The 15,010-nt window shown below is 41.6% G+C and overlaps 1 protein-coding gene across 2 annotated transcripts; it reads right to left on the bottom strand.

Moving 5' to 3' along the window:
* Positions 1–2,056: 2,056 nt before the first annotated feature.
* On the bottom strand, positions 2,057–12,503 carry LOC118229387 (fibronectin type III domain-containing protein 7-like). Of its 2 annotated transcripts, none has more exons than XM_035421307.1 (14): positions 12,217–12,503; positions 11,827–11,845; positions 11,342–11,602; positions 10,948–11,208; positions 9,163–9,420; positions 8,223–8,480; positions 7,511–7,765; positions 7,009–7,266; positions 6,629–6,883; positions 5,920–6,174; positions 5,219–5,479; positions 5,002–5,031; positions 4,747–4,788; positions 2,057–3,145 (listed from the first exon to the last, which is right to left on the bottom strand). In XM_035421307.1, exons 1-13 carry the CDS (start codon positions 12,277–12,279, stop codon positions 4,757–4,759), a joined length of 2,466 nt encoding a protein of 821 aa, XP_035277198.1. In that variant the 5' UTR covers positions 12,280–12,503; the 3' UTR covers positions 2,057–3,145; positions 4,747–4,756. The 2 variants fall into 2 exon arrangements, with proteins under 2 accessions (XP_035277198.1, XP_035277199.1); XM_035421308.1 differs by having other exon boundaries at positions 4,742–4,788.
* Between the last annotated feature and the right edge of the window lie 2,507 nt (positions 12,504–15,010).

Here is a 15,010-nt window from a genome sequence, read left to right on the forward strand (position 1 = left end):
TTTTTTAGGAGTGGAGTATTTTGTGTGTGTGTAATCTGAATCTAATTATTATTTAGCCTACACACACTTTTTTACAACATATATTTTAATTCTGTCCAGGGACTTTTGCTTCTGGCTAAGGTTTTTAGTTTACACTTACGTTATTGCAGGAATAATATTATGCAAGCTAAACTGATACCTTGTTCCGATAAATGACTGAGAAAACCACGCCTCTCTGTGTGTGTTTGTGTCTTAAAACTACCAGAGGCATTGGAGCCGTTGCATTGTGTAATGCTCGTAATGTGATGTTCTACAGACGACTTGTCTCAAATAACGCTCCCACGAAAGATTCTGATACTACGGAAACGCCATAGAGTCAGCGCCCTGCTGTTGTTTTCACACCTGAATTCTCTTATGTGACAGTAAAACTGCTGAAGAATGTTTCACATCGTAGGACAGCAGAGCTGTAACTATTGATTGTCTTTGATGATGTAACTGATATTTTGGTCATGATTCAATATAACCACAGATTTAATAAATGTTATTAGTATTGTTTTTCCTTTTGTCTTAGATAGCTAGTGGCAAATTCAATCATAAATAGATAGTGACTGCAGAATCACAAGTACTTGGACAGTGACACCATTTTTGTCATTTTAGCCCTGTAGTCCAGCACATTGGATTTGAAATAAGACAATGAATATGAGGTTACAGTACAGACTGTCAGGTTTAACATGAGGGTATTTACATCCATATTGGGTGATCCTTGTAGAAAGTACAGCCCTAAATACATCGTCCCCCTAATTTTAGGGGATCAGAAGTAATTGGACAAATTAACATAATCTTAAAGTTGTCATATTCAATACTTTGTTGCAAGTCCTTTGCATTTGATAATTGCCTGAAGTCTATAACTCATAGAAGTCACCAGACTGGGTATCTTCCCTAGAGATGCTCTAGCAGGACTGTACTGCAGTCATCTATAGTTCCTGTTTATCTTGGGAACTTTTTAAGTTCAGTCTTTAGCAAGTGACTTCTTTAATTGGATTCTGGTCTAGTGATTAATTGGGCCAGTCATGAACATTCAATTTTTGGCCCTGAAAAACTCCTTGGCTGCTTTAACAGTATGTTTGGGGTCATTGTTCCATTGCAAGGTAAAGTGCCACTCCAATTAGTTTTGAGGGATTTCGTTGGATCTGTACAGATTTTTCTGTACACTTCAAAATGCAGTCACATCATCAAAAAATCCAAGTGAGCCAGTTCTGGTGGCAGCCAAACATACCCAAGCCATAACACTACTTCCACTCTGTTTCACAGATAAGGAGCTACTGTATGCTTTGGGGGCAGCATGGTGGTGCAGTGGGTAGCACTGTCACCTCACAGCAAGAAGATCCTGGGTTCGAATCTCAGCTTGGGGCCTTTCTGTGTGGAGTTTGCATGTTCTCCCCATGTCCGTGTGGGTTTCCTCCCACGATCCAAAGACATGCATGTAGGCTAATTGGAGACCCTAAACTGTCCATGAGTGTGTGAGTGAATGGTGTGTGTGCCCTGCGATAGATTGGCGGCTTGTCCAGGGTGTATTCCTGCCTCTCGCCCAATGCATGCTGGGATAGGCTCCAGCACCCCCTGTGACCCTGTTCAGGATAAGCAGGTATAGATAATGGATGGATGGATGTATGCTTTGGATCATGAGCAGTTCCTTTCTTTCTCCACACTTTTCCTTTTCCATCACTTTGGTACAGGTTAATGCTTATCTCATCTGTCTATAAGTCTTGGTTCCAGAACTTTCCTAAACATTTTGTATGTTTAGGAAACCTTTTTAGTAAACCTGGCCTTTCTGTTTTGGTTCTTATCAGTGGTTTGCATCTGGCTGTGAACCATCTGAGGTTATGCTGGTGTAGTCCTCTCTTCTAGTCTTTCACACCACTATGCGTACAGTGAGTGTTGTTGATTTGTTAGACATTTGAAACAGGGTTTTTCTTCACAAATGAAATTATTTTTCAGTTTGTCCACCACAGTTGCTGAGTATATCAAACAGTTGATTTTCATGCACAAAACACACACACAAAACAATATTATGCTGCAAAGAGTGACTTTTATTTCAACAAACAAGTGAGATACAATGTCACATTATCATTATTAAAGAAATTCTTCAGTATCATCCAGAGGAAACATGAGACTACAGTGTAGAGCTTGGGGCTAACAGGTGGTTCAGCTCACTGTTGAACATATTTGGCTTGACCATCTTTCACGTTCATCCTCTGGAGGCATGCCTGCTTGGGTATCTTCTAACTTTTTGCATTATGCCCTATAATACAATTCTCAAATTGGAACATTTCTATATAAATTTCAGGGGAAAATTTTAGTGTATGTATATGTGTGTGTGTGTATATATATATATATATATATATATGATTTATATTTTTTATGTTTTATAAACACGTTATACAACATGATTGTATTTCTGATACAAATTCTCTAACAGCCTGTCTCAATAAGAAAAAGGAAATCCATCAAGATGACATAAACTTTCTTAGTTTCTAGCCGTATAGCAAAAAGATCAAAATAATGTTATGCTTCTAAGAGTGACTTTTATTTCAGCAAACATGGGATTCCAATGTCACATTATCATTATTAAATGAATTCTTCAGTATCATCCAGAGGAAAGATGAGACTACAGCGTAGAGCTTGGGGCTAACAGTGGTATGGTGGTACAGCTGACTGTTGGACACATTTCGCTTGACCAGCATTCACATTTATCCTCTGGAGGCATGCCTGCTTGGGTAGATTCTAAATTTCCTGGACATGTTCTTTGTTGCTTTATGTCAGAATGATGGTGTCTTAATATCTTTGTTTCCAACTTCACATAATTCCAGAACGTCAAGCCAATGAATCAGCCTATATCTTAAACATTTAATTGCGGTTTAAACAAATTTAAAACACACATGAAACAAAAATTGTTATGGTAACAAAACTGTGCTTCAGATGACATTTGTTTTTATGTTGTTTTTTAAATTGTACTTGAATTTTGTTACAAATAGAATGTTTTTTAAATGTGTTTACTATTCTGTAAGAAGTTATCAAATGACAGGTTTTTCTAAACAAAGATCACATTAAAAATATTAATTAATGCCATGAAGAAATGTTGATTTGGAAAAAGTGAGCCTCTGTCCTGAAAGAGAAAGATAATTATAATCAATCATCAGAGTCCACTGAAAATATGGAGATAAAACATGAAAATATAGCCAACAATCTTCAGTACTTTTCACACCTTGAGATATATATATATATATATATATATATATATATATATATTAAATTTGTAGTCAATCAATTCACATGTGGAAGGGTATTTTTATGCATTTTGGTTTTACCATATCAAAATTATAACACTTTTCATACGTAGTCCCCCATTTCAGAGCACCATAATGTTTTGGACAAATGGCTTCACAGATGTTTCTGATGCAATGTGTTCAATTGCTTCTTTAGTGCAGGTATAAGAGAGCTTTCCAGTATCTAGTTTTGATTCTAGGCTTTTGATTGCCTTTGGAGTCTTGTTACTGGTGTTTAACAACATAAGGACCAGAGTTGTTCCAATGAAAGTCAAGGACGCCATTGTGAGGCTGAGAAATAAAAGAAAAAGAACAGAGAAAGAGGCCAAACTTTAGGCTTACCAAAATCAACTGTTTGGAACATCATTAAGAAGAAAAAGAGTGCTGGAGAGCTCAGTAATTGCAAAGAGCCTGGTAGGCCACAGAAGACCTCTACAGTTGATGGGCAAATAATTCTTATCGTAATGTAGAAAAGCCCTCAAACACCAGTCTGACAGTTCAGAAACACTGTTCAGGAGGCAGGCGAGGAGGTGTCAGTGATTACTGTCCACACAGAAGACTTCACGAACAGAACTAAAGAAACTAAACCACACATCTATCAGTATTTGTCCACTCTTCCATCCTTCAAATCAACAAACAAGTTACAGCTGTGTCCTCCCAACAAACGTTGTTTCCAAATAATGTCAATGATGTTATGTTACAACCCTTTGCCTTCAAAAGTGACCCTAACATTCAAATAACTACCCAAACACACTTAAACTGCCTTGAAGATTTCTTTGTCATATGCATCTAAAATGGCTAAAGGAGATATTTCTGATGAGATTAGATATAAAACAATTCAACTGCATGAGGAAGGTGAAAGTTAAAGGAAAATAAGTGAAAAAATAGGGTTTTCCATAACTGGAGTTTGAAAGATTATAGCAATATACAGATCAATTGGAACTCTTAACAACTGTGCAAAAACTGGTAGACCACAGAAACTATCACCATAACAAAGACAGTACTTCAAGATTTTATCTTTGAGAGATGAGAGATCTCTGAGAGAAAAAACCAAGATCCACTCTTGCTTCTTGCTTGCTGCCACTGAGACTGTAATATTTAGTAATGACCTGTTCTGTGGATTCCACATTCTTATCACCACTGAAATAAGATTGCTTTATTGCATACTATACTCCATAGCTGAATAAGAATCACAAGCTCACTCCTGCAACATGATACTGTAGCATTTGTTCAGTCAATCAAAGAAAGGCATTGAATTCAGTCACCTATGTTTATGCTTGCCATGGGAAAATAATGATTTGATAATAATAATAATAATAATAATAATAATAATAATAATAATAATAATAGGCAGTGTTTTTTCAATTTTTTATTTGAGAAAATATGTTAGTCATTCCACATGGTCAGAGCGGCCACTTAATTTTATCACAAAATACCTTACATGCTGTCTGTTAATCCACACTTCTTCTTCCTCGATAGATTACTGAAAAAAGGAAGAGAATCAGGTTCAGACATGGAGGTTGTATGCAGACTGTATACAGCCTGTCTGCAGCTAAATTCATAGTAAAATATATTGTGAAGTCGTCTGATGTGAGTTTCACAGTCACACTGCTCAAACTTCACACAAAGTACGCTATGCTTATATGTACGCTATAGTACAGTATATGGCAGTGTTTTCAATGTAAGCAGGTCTTACCCATTCCAACACTGCTCCCAGCACAGGAAACTGAAATGTTACAAGATACAAGGCTATCAGAAACATGCAGAGAATATATATTCACACACACAAATACGATGAGTTCAGGTCAGATTAATTATGGTCACTTATGAGATATCACAGCTCCAAGGGAATTTCTGCAACACCTGAACCATGAATGTGCTGTACAAAAGCCGACTTATGTTTTTTTGTTTACCAGAGTACATCCTCCTGGGGCAGAACTCAATCTTCGTGCCATTTCTTGACACTGGGGCGACCACCACACTGTAGACGTCTCCACACACCACGTCCGACACGTCACAGGAGGTCGCACCCATCGGGGGGGTGCAGGTGTAGTTGGACTGGGCTCCACGCAGGTCCACACTGAAGTTGCCAAGGTTACCAGAGGCGCGCCAGTGCACCCGAATGGTGTTGTTGGTCATACGGTAAAGCCTCACATTCGAGGGACAGCAGGCACCTGCCACAGTCACAGGAGCGGTAACACTTGAGTTCACATTCTCCCTGTTACATAGCAACAATGAAAATGTCTGCTGTTCATTATGTCAATTTGTGGTACAACATCGGTATACTATAGTCAAATCCAAAATGCTCTATATTTTATCAACTTTTCACTATATTCAATTATGCAAGCATATCCTTCATGTGTAATACCATATGTAAACATGATGAAACATTCTTTATATTTTCAGTTTTTATCATTCTGGATATTTTAGTACATATAGGATAAAACAAATAGCCAGTGCACTTCAGTGATTATAAAATGTAATTGCAGTGGGGAATGAGCTCTTGGGAAAGGGAGTTACATGCTTGATAGAAAGGTGCTCCAGGAGGCACATAGTACAGTACGGTGTTTTTTGCGTGTAAAGTGTTACTGCGCTGTAGTATTGCCATGCTCACTGGAGGAGAAGCCATGGTAGGTGCACTCCGATTTGTGGCCCGTCCTGCTGATAGCTTCCATAGACACGGTGTAGTTGGTGCCGCAGGTGATGCATCCCATTACGCACTGGTTTTGCAGGGTGTGGCACTTGGCATCGCCTCGGGGCGACGACAGCGAGGTGACATAGTACTCGGCCCCGGTGGCAGGGGACCAGGTGACGTGGCTCGAGGCCTGGGTCATCTGCCGCACCGTCACGTTCCCCGGGCAGCACGGTGCTGGAGGAGATTGAAGTCATCAGAATCATGTCACATTATCACTTTATCAACAGCAGTCAAGCAGAGATTCTCTATAGCTTATCTAGATGGTCAGCTCAGTGTTCTTAACATTGAAAGTTCCGCCTCGGTTCTGCCTATTGTTCCAACTCAAATTGTACTGATTTGCCAGTTCCTTATGAATGATCAAGAAAAGCTTGTGGTAAAAGGTAGAACACCCATTGCTAGCAGAGGGCTGGTAAATTTCTGTTCCCAACCAAAGCCTCCTAAGAGATAAGGAATTACGGATACAGAAGACAGCAGCTACCCAGCTTGTATAATACAGTAGAGCTGTGGCATGACTAACCCATAGTTTCAAGGACAACTTTCTATTTCTGCATATTGAATTTGTTCAGATTTGTTCATTGATAGATAGCTACATGGGCCTGGCCAGCCTTCTCAGGTTGCCTGGGGATACCTGTTTCCAGGGGTACAGCGTAGCTAGGCAAACTGTTCCCAGCAGAGGTTGTGGCAATGGCAGTGACTTCATAGACAGTGCCACAGGGCAAGTTGAGGATCTTGCAGGATGTTCCCCTCGACTGGCAGGACTCCATATCCCTGCTGCCGGTAAGTTTCACCACATAGTTTGCCCCCCGGTTAGTGGAACTCCAGGAGATGTTGACAGAGGTCGCATTGATCTGGCTCACACTCAGGATCTCAGGGGAACAGGGAGCTGAGAACAGGAAACGGGCGTAAGAAAAACACAAAATGCTAAAGGATCTTTGTTTCTGTGTGAGACGTTCATTTCCTACAGCGTCACTGCGGTCCATGATTGTCAGTCTGGAGGTGTGGAGGTACCTGTCTCCCCTGTGTGGGGTCTGCAGGTGTGGTTGCATCCGCGGAGCTCGCTGCAAGGCGTGACCACCACGCTGTAATTGCTGTTGCACGTCAGGTCGGACAGCACACACACGGGGGACGTGTCATTGCAGAGGACCGTGTCGGAGTTAGCGGCTGCCCTGGTCTGGTACACCTCCGCCCCCCGCACGAGGGTCCAACCGATCTCCAAGGTCTCTGTGGAAACCAGCGACACAGCCACGTCCTCTGGACAACAGGGGACTGCGGAAGCAAGCAGAGAAGAGAGAGCAATGGCAGATAAGCAAGCCTGTTTCCTCCAACTTGACCGATCCGAAGGCAAAGCTCGTCAAACCATTCAGATCAGAAAAACAGGGAAAATGTATGTTTACAATGGGTCAGTAAAAACAGCGTCTGACATTTTCATGTGGATAATTGGTAAAGGATGTGAGTCACAGTTTGGCTTGTTCACAGACACTCAAGCTCTGTGTGCTGCGAACGCCCTTACTGGTGGTGTAGTTGAGCATAGGCCCCGGAGGGCTGGAGCCAGCCTGGTTGTAGGAGAAGACGGTCATGAAGTACGTATAGCCACAGTTGCAGTAGAAGTTGCATTTGGTGGTGGTGGTGTTGCACCAGATCTCCACGCCATCGTCCCGCTTCACGAAGGCGGTATAATAATCCACCCAGTTAACCTCTGGCCAGCGTAAGGAGCAGTTCCCTGGCACCGACTCCTCCACCCAAGATGACTCTGGGGGACAGGGGACTGGAAACGACCAAACCAAGCAGCCAGTCACACACCCTTCACTTGTACTTACATCTGCTTCTGAATAAACTATATGTTTACTACTGCTTTTTATTATTCCCAATTAAGCTCCATTTTGATGTCTTTTTCTACATATTCTGGTTTACATCTAACTTTATTGTAAAAAGGGTTAGTTTCTGATATATGAATTCAATAATAATTATTATTACTTTACACAAAGTATAAATGCAGTCCACTTACAAAGAATTTTTTTTTATGTCTGTTCGTATACCAAGTATGCCTTAGAGTGCTAAAGGCACTTCCAAAAGAAGTGTTCCCCATCTCATTTTGGTGCCATGTGATAAATAAGTGTTATGGGAACAAGTCAAAGACAAAAACTAAAATAGGACTGAGTATGCAAAATGCATTTTAAGTGCAAAAGTGCTGTTCTGATTAGCTGGCATGGTGGGATACCTACAGGTCAGGAAGTTCTCCGGGTCGGAGGGGCTGCTGGGTCCAGCTGTGTTCTCGGCGACGACCGTGATGGAGTGGATCTGGCCGCACTCGAGGGGGCTGATGACGCAGAAGGTTGAGGCCGAGGAAGTGGTGCAGTTCTGGCCACTGGAGCTCACGGCTAGGTACTCGTCTGCTCCCTGAACACTTCTCCAGTTCACCTCCATGCCCACGGATCGCCCGCCGCTCGGGAAGATCGTGACGGGCCCTGGGCTTGGGGGACCTGGTCACCACACACATACCAATCACTGTGCGCACACACTAACTTACCTCACATATGCCTGGTCATCACACACAACCTAGACACTTCACAGATCACATACACCCATCTAGTTTAGATGCACCTCTGGTTACCTTATACACACCTGGTCATCAAATACAAACCCAGCACCACAGTCACCATGAACACACATGGTAGCAAAACACACACTCAATCTTTACACATACCCAGTCACCAGACACGCTCCTAAACAGAAGACACATACTTGGAGGCAATATACATACATGGTAACAACACACACACACACACACACTCACACTCATCACACAGGACAATGTGAAAAATGTCTGGTTTCCAGAAATCTTGAACCTGCCACAGGGTGTGTGCTGTGCATGTCTTAAGGACTATCCCAGAGGTTCATCTTTATATGCTTGGTGACTTTTCCCACAAAAAATGTTTTGATATAATTAGATAGAGGTGACATAAAAAGATATAGTGCCAGCTATTGGTCATTTTTCACAAAATGCATATGCTCACCTGAATTCCTGCAAAACTTACACCAGAAACATGGCTAAACAAACACTGCACCTACAGGGTAATGGATCCTGCTCATTTAAGGTAAAATGTCTGGTATCCATGACATTGCCCTGGCAATGACACAGACTGTCTGACAGACAGCCCTTACGTGTGATCTGGCTGAGAGTGATGTCATCGCCAGGGGTGCCGCTGGGGTCCCACGCGTTGGCCTTAATGCTGTAGACGGTGCCAGCCTGCAGCACGGTGAAGTCCATCGTGGTATTGGTGGTGTTCAGTTTGATCCGCTGTTCGGACCCCTCCATGATGATGCACAGGGTGTACAGCACCGCGTGCTCCACAGGCTCCCAGGTGACCATGATTGTGTCGTTGCTCGGGGAGAAGGCGCTGAGCTGCGGAGCTTCCAGCACTGCATGGGGTGGGGGCAAAGGGAACCCGATCGAATGGATAAAATCAGTTAGCTGTGTAGCCCCAGTCCAAAGCATTCTTATGATTTTACTTGGCATGTCTGTCCCAGGTCAGCCACAGGGGGGCACTCTCACCCATAACATCATCTAGGAATACTGCTTAGTCTGGGCATGGTGAGAATTTAGCCACAATACACCCCCAGTCTGGTTCAATTTATTGTTTGATTCAAATACTGTTTGGTTAATTGGATGGGTTAAAATGTATTGGTTTAATCTTTAGGATGAAGTGTCCAGCAATGGAACTGTATTCACATAGTTATGATATTTTACTTCTTTTTTCTGTAATTTTGGCTCCTGCTTACTAACCTAAACATGCCACTGGCCATATTATTTTTAACAATACAATAACAAGTACAAAAACAGGCTTACTTCCTGGTCTTGTAGAGAGCAACATTGCTCACTAGCGCCACTGCGGTTGGCTCCAGTATAGGTGTTTCAACCACCCGTTTAAAAGTTTTTCCCACAATAGGTGTTTGTTTTTGTGTCATTTGGCCAATATTTTAATATTTTGTGAATTAATCAGAGACATATTGCGTCACTGCATGTCATTCACATGCTTACTGGATGATCCAGACCCAGCCCAGACTTCATGACCATATAAGGGCCCCCCCTTTTCCTAACTGCGTAGTCTCTGGCTCCAATTTGTACAACATGGCAGGACTTTCACAGTTTCAAAACGTTTTTCACGAACCATGAAAAGTCAAAGGGTGATGTCGCAGTGACTTTGTCAATATATTTCTACAGTCTATGTATGACACCCACAGAGTTAAAACACATATGTGTCTATTCCATGAAAAAAGAATCATAATGTTCTCTTTATCAGGCAGCTTAGAGCTGGCCCTAGGGTTCTGGTGGCCCGAAGCAAGAATGTTGTGGCCCCAAAGTACTCCAGCATATATCACATCCACCACATAAACTCGAATTGTGTGGCCCAGGGATGGCTGTAGCCCTAAACGGCTGCATAGTGTTTATGCCAGCAGCCAACTCTGTGGCAGCTAAATGAGGAAAATGCTATCTCTTAGCTGTTAGAGATCAATGCCACAGCTTGTATTACTTTGTGTTTTCCTTGGGGAGAGGCACAGCCTAGTTCTCATGGTTTATCTTTTCATATTGTGCACTGTCTAAAAGTGCGAATCCAGATACAGTTACTACTAATACAAAATAATGCCCGAGGGCATTGTCATTGGGTCTGCTATTTGAAACTGGACCTGACTGCAGTGTCAGATCTAATATTGCAGCTCATTGTCAGGAAAACTACACAGTCTGCTTCATATAAATATTTAGCTTAAATAAACAAAATCTATTACACAAATCTTACCTAAACGAAAGAAATCAATGTGTTCATAGAATTTTCTTATATGATCACCTTATAACATAAACAGCAACAAGCTAATACTACTAGCTAAATCATAGTACTTGGCCCACTGTTGAAATTTGTAATTTTTGGGGGGAAATACTAATAATGTTACCTGTCGTTTCTTCCACAGACAAAGATGGTTGGCTTCTTCCTCCACTGTTGACAGACATAACGCTGAGTGTGTACATGGTGAATGGCTGGAGGTTGGAGATGGTCCCCGGGGACTCGGGAACTTCGATTTCGGAAAATAACCCCTCGGCCTCGTTCTCGGCCCGCAGAACGTAGGCAGTGGCTCCCGGCATACTAGTAAACTCCACGGTGATACTATGGCTCTGCTTCGAGTTGGCTCCCAAAATATGCGGCACGTCGGGTGCTGTGTACACATTACAGATTACATATTTTTAAAATAAATATTGGATAAAATGTTACATTAATGTTGGATTTTGTACAGTTTACATATAATTATAAATCGTTTTTTTCCTTGGGTTTTTACAGTGGTATCTTACCTGTAGTTCCTTCTGCCACGGCGCTGGTGAGGACTGTAATGGAGTTATCCATGGCCTCTACCCTCAGGGTATACACCGTATTCGGGGAAAGGGGGCTAATGGACCCCATCACGGTATTTCCACCGAACTGAGCGAATACCGTTCGCCCGGATGGTGAATTTATCGGTGTCGCCGTGAGCTTGTATGAACTGGCACCTGCATATCGAGTCCACCTCGCCGTTATCGTTTTTGATGTTACAGTGTATATGGATACAGTAATTCCTGAATTAGGAGAGACATAATTGTAGGCTATTAGCTCACCACAAACTGAAGACGAGTTGCATTGACATGACGCTGACACTGCGTTGACGTTAAACAAAAATTAGATGGTACATTGGTACAAATTAAGGAACACAACTTGTGACAATTATCACCGCCTGTTGGCTGCGCAACAATGAGCCACAGTAGGTTTTCTAAAAACCATTGCATGAATTAGATAGGCTTACCGTTTTGAGCAGCACAGATCTGTAAACAAAACACAAAAAGATCATATTTTACAACCATGTTATTAACAGTCACTGGTGGTAACATACAAGCAAATTATCCTACAATATACCATCTGGAATAATAAAATGAATTGCGTAACACAATGAGATTAAAAATTGAATTCTTTTAATTGTGACATTGCATAAAACATAAAAGTGTTTCTGACGCACTGCAGTGATTTTAAAAATCTCTTGAGCTTGAGCTCTTAAGCAAATGGGCAATTTTAAAGTCACACAAACATCAGTAGAATATCGAACTACAACAGCTACAGCATAATTCTGTCCGCTAAAACGGACAGCCGTATATGCTACATTTTAATATTCTCTCGCACAATTAAAATATATTCTTACCTCGGAGAAGGTAAAGAAAAATAAGATGTAAAATGTTAGCGATTTCAAATCGCGTAGCCCCATCTTGTCAAATCTTTGTCTTTTCTACACGGCCACTTTTTTGGATTAGCCTACGGTTGACTCCGAGGTGATGAAGTTGCTTGCTTTCTTTAGTTTTCTGTTTGGGAAAAGCGTGGACCTTCACTTAACTTTTTTCTTTTTTTTATTACACTACAGGTCTTTAATTGTTCAGCGTATACTGAAATACCTTCACTTGACCCCTCCCTCTTACCAAGAAGCAGCGAACCTATCAGCTATTAGGGAGGGAGAGATGCGTTACCTGCAGTCCACGTCTATTGTCTGCTATTATACATCGAAAGCTTCTGACTTGCTTATAGGCTGCAAGTGATACAGATGGGAGGCTTGTTTGCATGTGAATCATGAGAACTATTGGAATCTGGCTGTCCTACTTTAAACCTAGAGTTTTGGATGGTGGTGTGAATATAGACGGAAATATGAATGAATTCTATGCAGAATATAAGGAAACGGCTTTGGTGGCCCCCGTGTATTTAAAAAATCTGAAACTGGTTAAACTATGTTGCGGATGCTGATATAATAATGGCAGTATAGCCTATTTTAAGGAATTACACTTGTATGATTCATGGAGCATCTCATTGCTATCTGAAAGTCTGCTGGAACTCATGTCACATGGTACATGTTGGTTTGTTGCCACGTCTGTGCCAATTATTTATTTATTTTTCATAAAAGTTGCCACAGTTACTGCTACTTTTTTCAATGAGACACCTTTCACCCCCCCCCCCCCCCCCCCCCCCCCTATTTACAAGATTACTTGAGATTGTGTTCGGATAGGATGGAAACACCTCCTGTTGTTTTATTTATTAATTTATTTAATGAATTTGCAGTATAAATGGTAATATTAGTAGTAAACATATTTGCAACTTCTGGGGGGGGGGGGGTAGCATTTTTGTTAGATGGAATTAGAATCCTAGAGCTCATTGAACGTAGCTGTTGTATATATAAAAAAACGTTTCTGCTCTACCCTTGCAAATCTATTGAAACTCAGTCACAGCACATTAAACTGATTTTTCTGCAGTGTCCAATGAAAGTACAGATGCATGTCACATGATCCACATCTTATTAAGGGATTTTCTGGCGAGGCAGTTTTTTCCAGCATTTCCTTTCACTTATGTCCTTAAGGTTACTGTAAGAAAAGCAACTCATACAGTCAAAAACCGCAAACACTGACTGTACATGCCTTGTGATGACATAGAATTTCACATTTCACAAATATTTTCCCATTTAATTTCATTTTTTAAATCCGTTTCATTTATGTGCAGATATAAATCCGTTACCAACTAGTATGCAGTAATATACTCTCCAGCCAGATCTCTTTGATCGGCCTCCTCTGTCCAGGCTGTAGTCTGTCCTGTCTCTTCAGACACCCAGCAGCCCCTCCTTACAGCACCCCAGTGGTGGAATACCTTCCCTACTGGGTCAGGGAAGAGTCACGAGAGACTAAAAACTCACTTTCTCAGGCCACGCTGCAATTCATGTTTGATTTATTTGTTTTATTTTTAAGGATTTGACCATTGGAGCTTATACACATTATGGAGCCAAACAAAGCACACAGTAACATCTATGCTTGGTTAAAATTAATTAAATGCCCATGGATATATTAGTTACGGAAGCTATCACTTCAAAACATCCTGTATCAAAACTAGTCAGATTGTTTTACCTTCCAGGTAGGGCTAATATTCAATCTTGTTCCTTGTTTTCGGGTCAAACTTTGTTCCCCTTTTTGTGTGCCATCATGACTGGATTTTAACCAAGGGGGGCGACTACCTCTCTAGATTGACACCTGTCATTAAAGACCCAATGCTGGTAGTGTTCATAAGGAAGACAATGGCTGTAGGAAACCATTATGTTAAACGGATGTGGGAGGCCAATTTGTCCCATGAATCTGAGCATCATCTAGGTCGCTGGCCTGTTTTTTTTTGTTCCACACTTGTGCGCCACCCCAGTAAAATAAAGACCGTCCCTCTCACCGGCCACAATGGGCCGTTGTCAGATTTGGAAACCTGACACATGCCCTGGATATGCTGTGTAAACTTGTCACGCTGTGCCGGAACAGCCAGTTTGCTCAGGGATGGGTTGTTGTACGGCGAGGCCTACTGTACGTTAACACAATTTAGCCCACCTTTTGGTCGCAAGTAATAAGCTTCCTTTCAACAGTGTCCCCCTTTTAGAGATGAGGTAACTTGTGTAAGTGTTCCTGTGTCATTCAAGTTGGAAAATGAAAAAAGTTGGTTCAAGTGTCAGGTTAGCTGAGGCATAAAGAAACGAGTACAAAACTATAAGTAGCCTATGTGTGCTGTTACATTACTCAGGAACAAAGACATCTTCCACAAAAAAACATCCCAGAGCAGGTTTTTATTACAGAGACATGCAAGCAAAGTCAGTAATTTTCTTGAAGTTACTTATATGCCCTATGGTTGCTTCTATTCTCCCTGTAGAGGATCAAAACAAAATATTCATTAGTATGGTGATATGATTTTTAAAAGAGCACACCTGGCAAGCATGTATGACTCATTTGTCTGTGATGGCTGACTTACTGTAAATAGCAGCAATAACTCCCTTTCCCCAAAATAAGACATTTGATTGGTCGGTGGATAACTGGAGAAGGAGCGTGGAGAGTGGGTGGGATGCCCAGGTGGCAGCCAGCCTGGGAAAGGCCTGGGATTGTGAGGTGTGATAACGACACACAGACTCCTGCTGGTTGCTTCCTCATGCGTTC

This window comes from Anguilla anguilla, chromosome 6 (genome assembly GCF_013347855.1).
Source record: "Anguilla anguilla isolate fAngAng1 chromosome 6, fAngAng1.pri, whole genome shotgun sequence".
NCBI lineage: Eukaryota > Metazoa > Chordata > Actinopteri > Anguilliformes > Anguillidae > Anguilla > Anguilla anguilla.